Source organism: Maylandia zebra, linkage group LG23, assembly GCF_041146795.1.
Source record: "Maylandia zebra isolate NMK-2024a linkage group LG23, Mzebra_GT3a, whole genome shotgun sequence".
NCBI classification, from domain to species: domain Eukaryota; kingdom Metazoa; phylum Chordata; class Actinopteri; order Cichliformes; family Cichlidae; genus Maylandia; species Maylandia zebra.
Window position 1 is genome coordinate 1,104,076 of NC_135188.1, and position 15,450 is coordinate 1,119,525.

At 47.6% G+C, this 15,450-nt stretch overlaps 1 protein-coding gene across 1 annotated transcript in view; it reads left to right on the plus strand.

Annotated features, from left to right (window-relative positions):
* obscna (obscurin, cytoskeletal calmodulin and titin-interacting RhoGEF a) overlaps nt 1–15,450 on the plus strand; it is a 39,128-nt gene that overhangs the window by 7,733 nt on the left and 15,945 nt on the right. The window contains exons 19-51 of the mRNA XM_076880815.1: nt 60–335; nt 502–768; nt 1,369–1,635; nt 1,874–2,140; nt 2,517–2,783; nt 2,934–3,200; nt 3,298–3,564; nt 3,693–3,959; nt 5,241–5,510; nt 5,673–5,951; nt 6,059–6,316; nt 6,411–6,677; nt 6,800–7,066; nt 7,185–7,451; nt 7,670–7,936; nt 8,058–8,324; nt 8,475–8,741; nt 8,978–9,244; nt 9,384–9,650; nt 9,810–10,076; nt 10,149–12,314; nt 12,389–12,461; nt 12,545–12,633; nt 12,719–12,828; nt 12,978–13,178; nt 13,306–13,388; nt 13,599–13,772; nt 13,850–14,009; nt 14,120–14,221; nt 14,319–14,483; nt 14,611–14,769; nt 14,873–15,050; nt 15,260–15,373. Coding sequence (XP_076736930.1) covers nt 60–335; nt 502–768; nt 1,369–1,635; nt 1,874–2,140; nt 2,517–2,783; nt 2,934–3,200; nt 3,298–3,564; nt 3,693–3,959; nt 5,241–5,510; nt 5,673–5,951; nt 6,059–6,316; nt 6,411–6,677; nt 6,800–7,066; nt 7,185–7,451; nt 7,670–7,936; nt 8,058–8,324; nt 8,475–8,741; nt 8,978–9,244; nt 9,384–9,650; nt 9,810–10,076; nt 10,149–12,314; nt 12,389–12,461; nt 12,545–12,633; nt 12,719–12,828; nt 12,978–13,178; nt 13,306–13,388; nt 13,599–13,772; nt 13,850–14,009; nt 14,120–14,221; nt 14,319–14,483; nt 14,611–14,769; nt 14,873–15,050; nt 15,260–15,373 — 9,129 coding nt within the window. The remainder of the gene's footprint in view (nt 1–59; nt 336–501; nt 769–1,368; nt 1,636–1,873; nt 2,141–2,516; nt 2,784–2,933; nt 3,201–3,297; nt 3,565–3,692; nt 3,960–5,240; nt 5,511–5,672; nt 5,952–6,058; nt 6,317–6,410; nt 6,678–6,799; nt 7,067–7,184; nt 7,452–7,669; nt 7,937–8,057; nt 8,325–8,474; nt 8,742–8,977; nt 9,245–9,383; nt 9,651–9,809; nt 10,077–10,148; nt 12,315–12,388; nt 12,462–12,544; nt 12,634–12,718; nt 12,829–12,977; nt 13,179–13,305; nt 13,389–13,598; nt 13,773–13,849; nt 14,010–14,119; nt 14,222–14,318; nt 14,484–14,610; nt 14,770–14,872; nt 15,051–15,259; nt 15,374–15,450) is intronic.

The window sequence follows — 15,450 nt, forward strand, 5'->3', positions numbered from 1 at the left end:
CTCGTTCTTGCCTTTGTTTTACTTCACACATATAAAAATATATGTGCCTGCTTTGACAGCGATCCCTGCGACATTTAAGGTGAGCTTGAAGAGTCAGGTGGCCGAAGAAGGGAGCAGCGTGACGTTGCAGTGTGAGCTGTCAAAGAAGGGAGTCCCGATTCAGTGGCAGAAGCAGGGGCAGCTGCTCTCTGAGGAGGGATCTCGGGGAAAGTATCGCACAGAGCTCGAAGGAAAGACGGCTAAACTGACCGTTTTAAACATCCAACCGGAAGACGCAGGAAAATACAGCTGCATCACAGGAGATGAGAAAACCACCGCTGAAGTCAAAGTGAAACGTACGTTTAAATCAGTTTGTGACCTTAACTGCATCGGTCCTGGCTATTTAACCTCTGTGCTACATGAAAAAGCAGAAATAAAGACTGAATAAGAAACAAATACAGCGGGTAGGTGTAAACGGCACTTTGCAAATTCAATCACCAAAAAAGATCCATTTTCCAACAGCACTTCCTGTAACATTTAAACGGGAGATCCGGAGCCTGGTGGTGAAGGAAGGGGACAGCGGCATTTTCTGCTGTGAGCTCTCCAAACCTGGAGCTGCAGTCAGCTGGAGGAAAGGCAGAGTCGTTCTGAAGCCTGGAGAGAAATACGAGATGAAACAGGACGGGCGCGTCACTAAACTGGTCATCAACCACGTGGAGGAGAGCGATGCCGGCAAATACACCTGCAAGACTAAAGACAGCCAATCGACTGCTGAGCTCACAGTCGTAGGTGAGACGCACCCCTGACATCTGATCGTGATTTCATAAAGCACTCTTCTTCCTTCTTTTTGAATTTTGATGTCATTATTTAACAGAGTCACCCAAGCGCAGACGTCAAAGAGGTCAGCCACATAATAGTCAGAATGAACTAAGTAGACCGTCATCACTGTGTGAACCCACTCATGTTTCCATATCGTCACCCAGTTTGTGTCACAGTGTGTCCTCTACTGTAAAGTCCTGCATCATTGAAGCCAAAGCTTCCTGAATCTTATTATGAGCAGCAGTCCATCATTTGTCTCATGCAGGCATCATGAGACAAACACAGCCTGGAATATAATGGATTAGAGTTTAATCCATTATAGCGCATATCGAATACCCGCGTCTCCTCTGCAGTAGCTTTGTAGCAGAGTGGACACTGGATACTGGATTTCTCCACCTGTAGTCGTGTTTTCCACTCATTGCTGAAGTTGTACCATAAACAACCCTCCTATGCTTTATGGATTTCAGTGTGACCTTTAATTTTATCTGTAATAATTGTTTATGTATTTTAAAATCACATCCCTTTAGTGCGCGACACGTGATGTTCTCTGTGGCTCTTGGTTTTCGTTAGAGTTACCGCCTAGTTTCAAGATACTGCTAGCCAATCAGGAGGTGACGGAGGGCAGCGGTGTGGTTCTGCGCTGTGAGCTCACCAAACCTGCGTCCGCGGTGGAGTGGAGGAGAGGAGGAGAGCTGCTGAAGAATGGAGACAAGTACCAGATGAGGAAAAAGGACCTGCAGGTGGAGATGAAGGTCGCAGACCTCTGTGTGGAGGACAGTGGAGATTATACTTGTATATGTGGAGAACAGAGGACAACAGCTGAGATCAGAGTGAATGGTGAGCGCTGCTGCTTTCACTGTAGCAGTTTTCCAGCATCCTGAATGTCATAAAGCAACATTTAAAGATGAAGATGACGAACAGAAGTATGGTGACTCAAAAATGACGCAGTATATACATATATCTTTGTTTAAATCTATTTTATATGTCATTGACTTCATCTCAGTGTCTACCTGTCAGAGCTACAGCAGCATAAAGCTGACGTGCATTTCAGGATGTCTCCTCTGCTCTTTTCTAGAGCGGCCCATCAAATTTCTTCAAGACTTGAAGAATATTCAGGTGCAGGAGGGCGGTGTTGTTACACTGTGCTGTGAGCTGTCCCAGCCTGGGGTCCCCGTGCAGTGGACAAAGGGAGACACTGTCCTTTCAAACGGAGACAAATACCAGATCAAGCAGAGCGGCTGCATCCACGAGCTCCACATCAGGAAAAGCCTCCCCGAGGACAGCGGCACCTACAGCTGCATTTGTGATGAGATAAAATCCACGGCAACAACAATTATTACTGGTGAGATGCATTCAGCAACATCGTTCACGGGGCGATCGTGGCTCAAGAGTTGGGAGTTCGTCTTGCAATCGGAAGGTTGCCGGTTCGAGCCCCGACTCGGTCTTTGTGTCCTTGGGCGAGACACTTCACCCGTTGCCTACTGGTGGTGGTCAGAGGGCCCGGTGGCGCCAGTGTCCGGCAGCCTCGCCTCTGTCAGTGCGCCCCAGGGTGGCTGTGGCTACGATGTAGCTGCCATCACCAGTGTGTGTGTGTGTGTGTGGATGTGTAAAGCTTTGGGGTCCTTAGGGACTAAGTGCTATACAAATACAGGCCATTTATAATTAAGCTTTAACAATCTACAAATGTTTTTGTAATGTTTCTGGCTATCACTCCTTAGCAATACCAGTGACCTTTAAGCAGAAACTGAAGAACCAGGAAGCTGTGGAGGAGGGCTGCGTGACCTTACGCTGTGAGCTTTCCAAAGCTGGAGTCCCCGTGGAGTGGAGGAAAGACGCTCAACTGGTGAAAGAGGGAGAAAAAATACAAACAAAGCAAGAAGGCCGAGTGGCGGAGATGTTAATCAGAAACGTAACTCTGGCAGACTCTGGCGAGTACAGCTGTTCTGTTGGGACTGTTGTGACATCAGCTGACATCAAAGTAAGAGGTAAGCTTCACTACAGCTGGGGTAGAGATACAAACTGTCCAGCTGGGAATGACCACAGGAGAAAACACCCAGCACTTCCTGTTAACCACGGCAGATTTAGAAAATGACTTGTAATTTCAGATTTCACTCACTTTGTTTTCTTTTCTGTAGCACTTCCTGTTACATTTACAAAGGAGGTTGAGAATTTGGAGGTGAGGGAGGGGGACGGTGGCGTTTTCTGCTGTGAGCTCTCCAAACCCGGAGCTCCGGTGGACTGGAGGAAAGGCAGAGTGATTCTGAAGCCTGGATACAAATACGAGATGAAACAGGAGGGACGCGTCACCAAGCTGATCATCAACAACGTGGAGGAGAGCGATGCCGGCAAATACACCTGCAAGACTACAGACAGCCAATCCACTGCTGAGCTCACAGTTAAAGGTAAACCCAGCTCCCACACTAGAAACACTCAATCTGAAAGAATGAACTTTTATAAAAGTCAAATAACTCCATAACTCCTCTTTGGTGCTTCTTGCAGCGCCGCCGGTCACATTCAAGACTAAGCTAAGGAACCAGCAGGTGGAGGAGGAGAACAGCCTGACCCTGAGCTGCGAGCTGTCCAAGCCCGGCCTTGCTGTGGAGTGGCGGAAAGGAGAAGAGCTGCTGAGGAATAATTTCAAGCACCAGATGAAAAATCGAAACAGCGTCATGGAGCTGACGATCAAAAACGCACAACTGGAGGACAGCGGCCTCTACAGCTGTTTCTATGGAGATGTCAAGACTACAGCCAATGTCACAATCACACGTAAGCCAAGAGTGTAGATGTGAAAGTGTCTGGTTCATTCATGCTCCTAAAGCCTACGTTTACCAAATGAAATATGTTCTTTCCTGATCGTTAGACTTCAAATTCGATTTTCTTCTCCACATCCACAGCTATCCCGCTCACGTTCAAAATGGGTCTGAAGAACCAGGAGGCCCCTGAAGGAGGCAACGTGTCCCTGCGCTGTGAACTATCCAGGGCCGGGGTGCCCGTGCAGTGGTGGAAGGGGGAGGACCAGCTTTATCATGGAGGAAGGTATCAGATGACGCTGAAGGGGAGGGTAGCTGAGATGACCATCAGAAACATCCAGCCAGAGGATGTTGGCGAGTACAGCTGCGCCTTCGGGGAGCAGAAGACGACAGCTGAAGTCAACGTGAGAGGTATTCGAACAGTTTACTTTTCTTTATTGCATTTTATTGCGAATTGCTACCCTGGACCCATGGGCTATGTTGTCTGGGGGCTTTTGCCCCCTGGTAGGGCCCCGCTCTGGAGCCAAGCCCGAGGCAGAGCGTCTGGTGGCTAGGCTTTAGTCCATGGGGCCCGGCCGGGCACAGCCCAAAAAGGGGACACGGGCCCATCCTCCTGCAGGTCCACCACCCGCAGGAGGCACCGTAGGGGTCGGGTGCATTGTGTGCCTGGCGGCGGCCAGGAGTGGAGGCCCTGTCGGACTGATCCCCTGCCAAGGCTGAACTCTTATCCTTCAGGCCCGACCTGCGCTGTATAACTGTGCATTAAACATGCTGGAGTTGTATTTGTGGAACCGCAATCCCACAATTGATATGAACCCATTAATTTATCCCTTTCCTGAACCGCTTACCACCCCGGTGAGAACTGCGCCTCTGTCAGACCTTCACGCGCCTCCCTGACCACCGGCAGGCACGGATCCTCACGCGCCTCCTCCACAAGTAGGCGTGAACCCCCGCGCAGCTCCTCTTTTTCCTTCCTGTCACCCGTCAGGCGTGCTCCGCCTCCTCCTCCAGCGACAGCTTGGCAGGTTCCCCCCGTGCTCGCCGTGTGCTGACCTCCGGCTCGGGCTGAGCAGGTGGGTGAGCTGTTGGTGGAACCAGTGGTTGTTTCGTGGCCCTCCTCCAGGGAGCAGGAAAAGGCAACAACAGGCGGTACAAGCCGTTCCCACCTGAGGAGTGGGGATGGGTGCGGCGGCAGGCTGCGTCCTGGCTGGTTGCAACTTGGGGGCCGGCACGGGCGCCAGAACATTCCCGACGTCGGCCACTCCCATGCATTCGAGGGATGACGGTGGGGGTGGCGGCGATGTCGGCCAGGACTGGATCTGAGCCGCCAGACTCGCGATCCTCTGCATGCGGCACTTAACCAGGTCCTCCAGTTCTTCCTGCTGTGTGGCCACCATCTCAGCCGCCATCTGGGTCAGCTCCTTCCCCGGCTGGCCCAGTCGCGGGTCTGCTGTGTCCCCTTCCTGGGGTTCAGCACCACTGTAACAAACCCACAGCAGACCCGGTGCACGTTCATGCTTTCAAGCATCTCTTTATTACAACTCAAGGTTGACGTTCACGACACACACTTTTTTGCGGATGCTGTGCAGGTGCGTCCGCCTTACCTGCACGGCAGTGCAAGCCACGCCCACCACACTGTGATCATCGCCTCTTTGTTAAAAAAGTAATCTGAATATCTCTTTCTTCACGCAGCGGCAGCATCGGTGTTCTTTGAAAAGGAACTCGAGAGCCAAACTGTGGTGGAGGGGAAGTCTGTGCTGTTCTCCTGTGAAGTCTCCAGTCCTAATGTGCCCGTAACGTGGAAGAAGGGCAACACCGTGGTGGAAGAAGGAGAACGCTGTATCGTGACAAAGAAAGGCCCCAGTCACACTCTGCAGATCAAGAAATTGCATCTGGAGGATGCTGGGGAGTTCAGCTGCATCACCAGGGGCAAAAAGACCACTGCCAAGTTGATTGTCAGGGGTGGGTGTATATGGCAGTCTAATGTCATTATTTGTTGAAGTATTGGGCTCATTTATTTACATGACACGAAATCCAGAGCTGACCCTTCTGAGTTGAGTTAATGTAAACGTATCAAATTCCCTTTTCTGCTGAAGCTGTATCTAGCTCCTGCTTCCTCCACAGAGCGCGTTCGGATCGTTACAGAGCTTCAAGACAAAACGGTGACAGCGGGAGAGGACGCGGTGTTTGTGTGCGAGCTGAGCCACGCAGACGTGAGCGAGGGCGTCTGGTGGCTTGGGAACAGCCCTCTGCAGAAGAACGAGATGAACCAGATGACGTGTCGCGGCCGCCAGCACCGACTGGTCCTCACCATGACAACGCCTGAGGAGACGGGCACGGTTGCTTTTGTGGTCGGGGAGGAGAGGACCTCTGCACGCCTGCTGGTTGTTCCTAAGCCTAAAGGTGAGCATAAGAACACAGTAGAGAGGGTGTATTTAAGTAAAAACTAATAAAATGCTTCAAAGTTATGTACCCCCTGATGATCACTGGGATTTGATATCAAATTCTAGTTTTATTGGAGGAGAAGCCCAAAGACACAGTGGTCATGGAGGGCGAGACGGCAACTTTGAGTTGCACCACCTCTGACCTCACCACCTTGGTTACCTGGAAACGCAACCACGTTCCTCTTCGAAATGGTGATAAATACGAGATGCGCAAGGACGGAAAAGTCAACCTGCTGCTCATCCGTGACGTCGACCCCCTGGATACTGGTGTATACTCTTGTGATACAGGAGATATGCAGAGCACTGCCAAACTCGCCGTCACTGGTACTTCAGGGCAATGAGCTAAACAATCTTATGATCAGCACGTACAGTGAGGCGTTCTTCTTAAACTATTCCCATTTCTGTCCTTTTCCCCCAGAGCTTCCTCCGTTCTTCCAGGAGGAGCTTCAGAGTGTGGAAGCTGAAGAAGGAGCTTCAGCCACCCTGTACTGCGAGCTCTCCAAACTTGGAGTTCCAGTTCAGTGGAAGAAAAACAGCTTGCCCCTGAGAGCGAGCAGGAAGTATGAGATGCGACAGGACGGTTGCTTCCTCCAGCTTCACATCAAGGAGCTCAAACTTGAAGACAGTGGCAGCTACTCGTGCCAAGCAGGGGGTGCAGAGACCAGTGCGACTGTGTCTGTGAAAGGTGTGTGAAGTGTTACTGTGTTAGCATCCTTCCAGTGGCAGAAACATAATGCGTGGTGATGGTGTGACATCACTGAAAACCTTTCAAAAGGACTTTCTTCTCCCTTTTAACACATTTTCCAGAACTTCCTCCATTCTTCAAGAAAGAATTAAGAAGTGTGGAGGCTGACGAGGGAGGTACAGCCTCCTTGTACTGCGAGTTGTCCAGACCTGGAGTGTCAGTGCTGTGGAAGAAGAACAGACTGCCTCTGAGAGCCAGCAGGAAGTATGAGATCAGGCAAGAGGGCTGCAGCTTACAGCTTCACATCAAGGAGCTCAAGCCTGAAGACAGTGGCAGCTACATATGCCAAGCAGGAAGTGCAGAAACCAGCGCAAATGTGTCAGTGGAAGGTGTGTGAATGGCTGATTTGCTTGGTTTGTTTTACAGCATTGTTAATATCTGAGTAGAAATCATTTCTGCATTTCTACATTTTCGTTCATTACTTTCAAGCCATCTTCTTTTTTGCAGAGCTTGCACCATTTTTCCAAAAAGAGCTGCAGAATATGAAGGCAGAGGAGGGAGGTACAGCCTTACTGTGCTGTGAGCTGTCCAAGCCTGGGATATCAGTGCAGTGGAGGAAGAACAAGCTGCCTCTGAGAGCCAGCAGGAAGTACGAGGTGAAGCAGGACGGCTGCCTCCTCCAGCTTCATGTAAAAGAGCTCAAACCCGAGGACAGCGGCTGCTACACGTGTCAAGCAGGACGTGCAGAGACCACTGCAGCTGTAACAGTGAAAGGTCTGTGATTATGGCCAGTTACATGGTAAACGTTAGTGTTCACAAGCCCTTGATCACTGGGAACTACTTTAAAATTACTTTTGATCATCTATACTTGTTAAAAACAAGTGGAGCAAACTTTAGTCATCTTTTTACATCACATGTACTTTCTATAACTTATTTGCCCTTACCTTAATTTTTCTTTTAATGATAATCCCTCAACCTTTTATTTTTGCCAGAGCTTCAACCTTTTTTCAGAAAAGAATTACAAAACATAGATGCAGAGGAAGGAGGTACAGCCTTACTGTGCTGTGAGCTGTCCAAGCCTGGGATATCAGTGCAGTGGAGGAAGAACAAGCTGCCTCTGAGAGCCAGCAGGAAGTATGAGATGAAGCAGGACGGCTGCCTCCTCCAGCTTCATGTAAAAGAGCTCAAACCCGAGGACAGCGGCTACTACACGTGTCAAGCAGGAAACGCAGAAACTGGTGCAAATCTGTCAGTAAAAGGTACGTTAAACTATAGATTTGCATTTGGTATATTTTCAGGACATTTTAACGTCTAAAGCATCACTCGGGTAATCCAGGAACATTTTTATTCATTACCTTTACTTCCTCTATTTTTTTGCAGAGCTTGCACCATTTTTCCAAAAAGAGCTGCAGAATATGAAGGCAGAGGAGGGAAGTACAGTATCGCTGTGCTGTGAGCTGTCCAAGCCTGGGATATCAGTGCAGTGGAAGAGGAACAAGCTGCCTCTGAGAGCCAGCAGGAAGTATGAGATGAAGCAGGACGGCTGCCTCCTCCAGCTTCACATCAAAGAGCTCAAACCCGAGGACAGCGGCTGCTACACGTGTCAAGCAGGGACGGCTGAAACTACTGCAAAAGTGTCCGTGACAGGTATGCAAAACAGAATCCACCATATAAACACACACGTTTCATTCTGTATGTTGCTATCTTACATTAGCTGTTGAAAAGATATTTTATACGACTTTTGTTTATGCCTGATGTATTGTATGTATCCTGTATGTATGATGACTTTTTCTCCAGAGCGCCCACCTGTTTTCAAACAAGATTTGAAAGATGTGGCTGCCGAGGAAGGAGGCACCGCCTTGCTGCACTGTGAAGTGTCTAAACCTGGATTATCAGTGCAGTGGCAGAAGAACAAGCTGCCTCTGAGAGCCAGCAGGAAGTATGAGATGAAGCAGGACGGCTGCCTGCTCCAGCTCCACATCAAAGAGCTCAAACCCGAGGACAGCGGCAGCTACTCGTGTCGAGCAGGAGCTGCAGAGACAGCTGCAGCTCTGACAGTGAAAGGTGTGTGCAGCGAGAAAAGACTTTTCCCAATCATTTGGTAAAGCTCTGATATTAGTGCTGCCTTCTGTTATTCTATCCTGTCCTATTATTTGTTATTCATAATCTATTAGTTTAGTTTTTTTTAATAAACTCACACACTTGAAATATTTGTAGTTTAAAGAGAAAATATAGTTAGTGATGTATTAGCATGGTTCCTTATACATTATGAATTTTAAATTCCTTGCCTATTTTACCAGAGCTGCCTCCTTTCTTCAAGAGAGAATTACAAAATGTAGAAGCCGAGGAGGAAAGCACAGCAGCCCTGCACTGTGAAGTGTCTAAACCTGGGGTGTCAGTGCAGTGGAAGAAAAACAACACACCATTAAGAGCCAACAGGAAGTATGAGATGAAGCAGGACGGCTGCCTGCTCCAGCTCCACATCAAAGATCTTAAACCTGAGGACGGCGGCAGCTACACCTGTAAAGCTGGAGGTGCAGAAACCAGTGGGACTGTGACAGTAAAGGGTTTGTACACTGGTTTTAAACTCATCCACAGCAGACATTTACATAGTAAAACAATCTATTACATCTTCTTGTACATAGTCCATTGTTCACTATGAGCTAGATATTAAAAACATAGCGTTACCTTCCTTCCTCACCTCAGAGCTCCCTCCATTCTTCAAGCAAGGTTTACATAGCATGGAAGTTGAAGAAGGACGCGTGGCTTCCCTTTCCTGTGAACTGTCTCAACCTGCAGTTATGGTGCAGTGGAAGAAGAACGGGCTACTGGTGAGACCGAATGCAAAGTATGAAATGAAGCAGGAGGGCTGCTTCATGCAGCTGCTGATTAAGGAACTCAAAGTGGAAGACAGCGGCAGCTACACGTGCCAAGCAGGCAAAGCAGAGACCAGCGCAACTGTAACAGTGAAAGGTTTGTGCATGAGTGCATTTCAGCTGCATTCACGGAGTCTTAATATCAGTTTCTGAGCACTTGTGGCACTTTAGCATTATGTAAGCTAAATCGTAGCATTCTGTATTTCTTAGTTGACCCTGTATCAAACTATTTGTTGGGCTGTTCTATCCCACCTAGAGCTCACTCCATTCTTCAACAAAGAATTAGAAAGCATAGAGGCTGAAGCAGGAGGTACAGCTTCCCTGTATTGTGAGCTATCTAAGCCCAGCGTATCAATACAGTGGAGAAAGAACAAGCTCCCACTGAGGGCCAGCAGGAAGTACGAGATGAAGCAAGACGGCTGCTTCCTGCAGCTGATCATCAATGAGCTCAAACCTGAAGACAGTGGTAACTACTCTTGTCAGGCAGGAAGCATAGAGACCACTGCAATGGTGCAAGTAAAAGGTACGTTGATTTATTGCTGATCGGCGAGGTTACAAGAAGGTAAACACACTCATGTTCATTTCCTTTGTCCAGGACAACAACCGACTCCAGCAGAGGCACAACCTCCAACAATCATGCTGCAGGCAAAAGAAACAACTCCTGCTCAGGAGACGCAGAGACCAGTGGTCCCAGAGGGTAAACCAGCTCCTCCTGAGCCGAAAAAGAGGGCAAGAAAAGCATCAATTGCAAATTCAGAAAAAGACACGGAGCTTGTTTTTGACCTCAGACCGTCTGCGCTGAAGCATGATGATAAAGTCCAAAAGGACACTCAGCCTGCAAGAGCTGTAGAAAAAGGCACGGATGGTGCACAGAACGCAGCACATGGACAGATTAATAAAGTGAAGGACAGGGAGGTGAACAAGAAAGCTGATAAACCTGTGAGACTACAGGAGACTACAGACTATAGGGTTGACGGGGAGGTCGAGGAGCCAGCTAGGCATTTGGAAAAAGAAACTGATGCTTTACCGGAGATGAAACAAACAAGACGACATACTGAAGAATTAGCTAAAGCTGACCACGAAGAAGTTCAATCAGACAGGGCTTTGGATAAAACATGTTTTGCACAAAGGAAACAAAAAGAAAAGAAACCTGGAACTGAAAACAGCCCCGAACAACTAGAAATACATTTGGCAAAAACAAGTGGAGTTGAGGAGAAGCAGAAACATCCAGCTGCAGAAGTAGGAACGATAAGCCAGGATGACAAGTCTCCTGTGAAACCACCGCAAGGGTTGATTAGCAAAGAATCAATGAAAGATCAAAATATGACATCTTTAGAAAATGAAGGTGAACTAGACAAGACAGAAGGAGAGCCTTTGAAACCACCAACAAGATCTAAAGGAAAACTGACAGATGGAAAGCCACCAATCAAGTATTTACTGAAGGATGGTGAGGAGATCCTTCCTACAATGTTAAAGATGACACAGATCGATTCTGAAGAAGACAGCAAACAGAGAGGTCGTCTGAATAAACAAGTGTCCAAAGAGTCAGAGAGAGGAACAAAGCCAGAAAAAGAGCCGACTGAACAACCAGAACGGCCGGTAGAAAAGGAAGATGCGTTTACTCATCCAAAGCCTCCTGTGAGGACAAAAAGCAAAGTAAAAGGTGTAGAAAAACAAGTATCACGGGACACGGAGACGGATCGAGAGGAACAAGAGCCAACAACAGCAGTGGTAAAAGTTCAAGACCAACCTATGAAACAGCTTCTAAAGCCGTTAATAAAACAGGCCGAAGAGAAACCAGCATTTGAGAGGAACCAGTCAGCAACTGAGGAAACAGAGCAGCCTGCCAACCCTCCATTAAAACAGCCAGTTCAACCCATGAGAAAAGAACCGGAAATGGACCAGGACGTGAGACTGGCAGTGAAGCCAACGAGGAGGGAGGAAGAACAACAAACACAGGTGGCAGAAGACATTCCCCTCCTTTATATTTCTGAAGATGAAACTTTCTCAGAGGCTCTGACTGAGATACCAGCTGCCCACAGGGATGTCCAGCCCCACGAACCCTTTGTTGAGATTGCACTCCAGACGACAGAACCATTGAAGGAGTCTCTGCCGGAGATCGATATCAGCACCGAGGATGAACCACAAATGCAAGAGGCTGCGGTCAAGATCCAGGCTGCCTTCAAAGGCTTCAAGACGCGCAAAGACATGCGACCTGTTTTTAAAGAGGTTTTTAAGAACCAGACAGCAGATCTTCACAGTACGCTCACACTAATGTGTGTTGTCGAGGGAAAGCCCAGCGCAGTACGGTGGCTCAGAAACGGGCAACAAATTTGCAACGACCAGAGATGCAGGATTACGACCACAGATGATGGAGAATGCACACTTGTGATCAAGAACCTGTTAAACAGCGACAGAGGAATTTATACCTGTGAGGCGGTCAATAAGTTTGGTGTGACCTCCTACAATGGAAACATAACAGTGGTGCAAACCCCCCAGCCTGCTCCTGTGGCACAGAAGCCCATACACCCACCTCTTGCAGCCATTACTCCTTTGCAGCTCGCCCCAACAAAGCCCGCAGCCCCGCCCAAAGACCAGAATGAGAATCTGCCACCGAGTCAAGCGCAGGTGCCCACGTCAGCAGAGGACTATGCAGAAAGCATGAACGTGTCGCTGTGGGAGGCCTACACGCTGACAGAGCATGCGCCCCAGCAGACCCCCCAAGAGAGGAGACGGTCCTCTGTCATGGCTGCCAGCTCCAGTGAGTGACTTAGCTTTAAAAACTTGACTGGGTCACATTGAAGCACTAATGATTCATTACTCTGCCTTCAACAGTGTCGAGTCCCTCCGATTATGACACAGCTCCCGATATGATGGAACCTGTTGAGATGTCCACAATCACACCGAGGTACCAGATAAAACATTTGATTTATTCTATGAATGTCATTTTGTTTGGCTGTAAAGATGCCAAAAATATGAATATTGTCACAGGGAAGAACCAAAACCAACAGAACAAGCAGCTCCGAAGGATGATAACGAAGAGACAACCCAACCTCCGAAGATGCTATTAAAGATCAAAGGTCAGCAAGGTTATTTATTTAATATATTATTTATGCAACTTTCTGAGCAGGTGTACTGAAGCTATCCTCTATTACAAATGTTTAGGGGCCCATGACAGTAAAATGAGGACACCATCTCCAAAACATCGTGCCCACACGCCCTTGGACAGCACAGTCTCTGGATCTGAGTCGGAGGGGGAAGAGGACAGACGAGAGGTGATTTACGTTGATTGGATGCACGTTATCGTCTATTTTTATGTCCTTTTTAAGCATCAGTGGAACAAATCTGAGAAAGTCACTGTATGACAAAATAATATTGCACACGTCCCAGGCATAAATAATGTATTTGCTGTTTTCTTCCTCAGACGTCTGAAATATATGTGGCTCGAGCTCACTGTAGCCCTAACAGTGGCAGTAAGGAGAGTTTTATTCTGAAGGAGGGCCAGTTTGTAGAGGTGCTGGACTCTGTTCATCCTGACAGATGGCTGGTGAGGACCAAACCCACCAAAACCAACCCTGCTCGGCAGGGATGGCTGTGTCCAGCATACCTGGAGAAGAAGAGAAAGGTGGGATGTAGACATCCGCATGACAAACATGTTGAAAATCTATACTGTTAGTTTATTATTATATCAACAAAGACGTTGAGGATTTAAAAAATGAGCTTTTAATAGTTATAACTGTCATTTTAAACAGGAGACCTTCCCTCAGCTGAGAGCACGTCAAGAGGATCTTGATGGAATTGGATGTACAGGAGAAGAGTACAGGAGAGGCCTGAGGTGCGTCATACTGCCAGATGAGCTTTACTAGTATTGGGATACTGGATGACTTATACTGATGATGACTAAACTGTGTCAGAGTAAATACATGCATACATATTTCATGTATGTTCATGCACTTCTACGATACTTTGGTGTTGGTCATCACAGCTGGTCCTGAATAACATCTTGGCTTCTGTGATGAATCCATTTGTTTCCCTGTATCTTTAGTCAGTTGATCCAAGGCCTGATTGACGGAGAGGAGGAGTTTGTGAGAGAGATGAAGATGTTTATATCTCAGCAGCTAAATTTTCTGGACTCCAGCTACCGCATCCCCGTTAACGTCCTCAACCAGAAAGAGCTCATTTTCAGGAACATCAAAGACATCGTGTTGTTACACGAGAGGTGATACACACGTGCTAGATCAAAGGCAAAACGCATCAACGTGTCAAATCACAGTAACAGAACTCGTGTTTTCTCAGGTGTGTCCTTCCTGGGTTGAGGGAGTGTGCCACAGATGATGACGTGGCCATGCATCTGATCAAACACAGAGAAGACTTTGAGAAGTATCTGCACTACATGGTGGGTCAAGCTCAGGCAGAGGCCTGCATCGCTGACAAGGCCATCCAACAGTTTTTCAAGGTATTCACAACTGAATTCAAGTATAAACATTTAATGCTGCTGAAACAAAGGTGTGGAGAGCAGGATTACTACATCAGTCTAATGTGTTGTTGTTTCCTGGCATATTTCAGGAGTTACCAGAAGCTGGTAAGCTGGACGGTGCTGTTATGGATGTCCTTACATTCCTCCAGCAACCAGTGGAAAGAATTCAAACTTACCAAGCATTACTAAAGGTCAGCATATAGATTTAATACCATTTAACATTTAAGGCTATTAGGGCTAATCTTCTTTAAAGTGTGTCACATGAAAAGTTCAACTTTTTACCTGCAGGAGTTAATCAAGAATAAAGCTAAGAGTGGCCAGAGCTGCCATCTGCTGGAGGATGCTTTCTCTTTGGTGTCCTGCCTTCCCTGGAGGTCAGACAACCTGCACAAGGTGTCTCTGATTGAGAACTACCCGGCTCCTCTTATTGCCCTGGGCGAGCCCGTGCGTCAGGTGGGCAAAAATGACTTATATACAGTTTAGATCTGGTTCCAGCATGAAACAAGCAAACCAAAAAAACTGTCGTAACATTCTAGTTGTGCAGAAACGCACAAATGATTTCACGTCTTCTTCTCTTTAGGGATCCTTCACAGTGTTGGAGGAGACTCCAGAAATTAAGACCACCTCTAGAGGGCATCAGAGACAAGTCTTTCTCTTCAGGGAATGCATTGTACTGTGTAAACTGAAAAAAGACACCAGCATGAACCGAGACACCTACACCTTCAAGAACAAAATGAAGGTAAGGTCATTTGTCGTTCTGCGTCGCACCACGCCGTACACTTACTGCTTTTCCTATTCTTCATGTCGTCCTCCCACTTACTCGTCCTCCTCATTGTCTCCAGCTGAATGATGTGGAAATAAAGGAGACTGTGGGTGGAGACGAAAGGTCTTGGGGCTTGTGGCACGAACACAGAGGCTCCATAAGGAGGTACACGCTGCAGGGCAGCTCCACGCTGCTCAAACTGTCCTGGCTTAAAGACCTGAAGGAGCTACAGCAACGTTCCAGCCTGCCTACTAACAGTAAGTCTGTTAGTCCAGGTACTGAACATCGAACATTTTTATGATAAAACCATAAAACTAAATACTGTTTCATTCATTAACCTAACACGGCAACATTCAGTTCTGAAACGCTGGATTAAAAGTTATTTCAGTGATAAACAGTCAAAGATAAACTGATGGGTCCAGTTACGCTGTGTGCTTGATGTATATTTGTGTGTTTGCATCCACAGGTCCCCCAGTGTTTGGCTCACTGCTGTCTGACTGCACATCGAAGATGGGACAAACAATCAAGCTGACCTGCAAAGTGTCAGGATCTCCAAAACCAGAGATCAGCTGGCTCAAAGGTTTGAAAATAGACACATAATAGAAAATTATACTTCACATGGTTGCATCTGTTTGATGTTTTATCAGATCATATTGT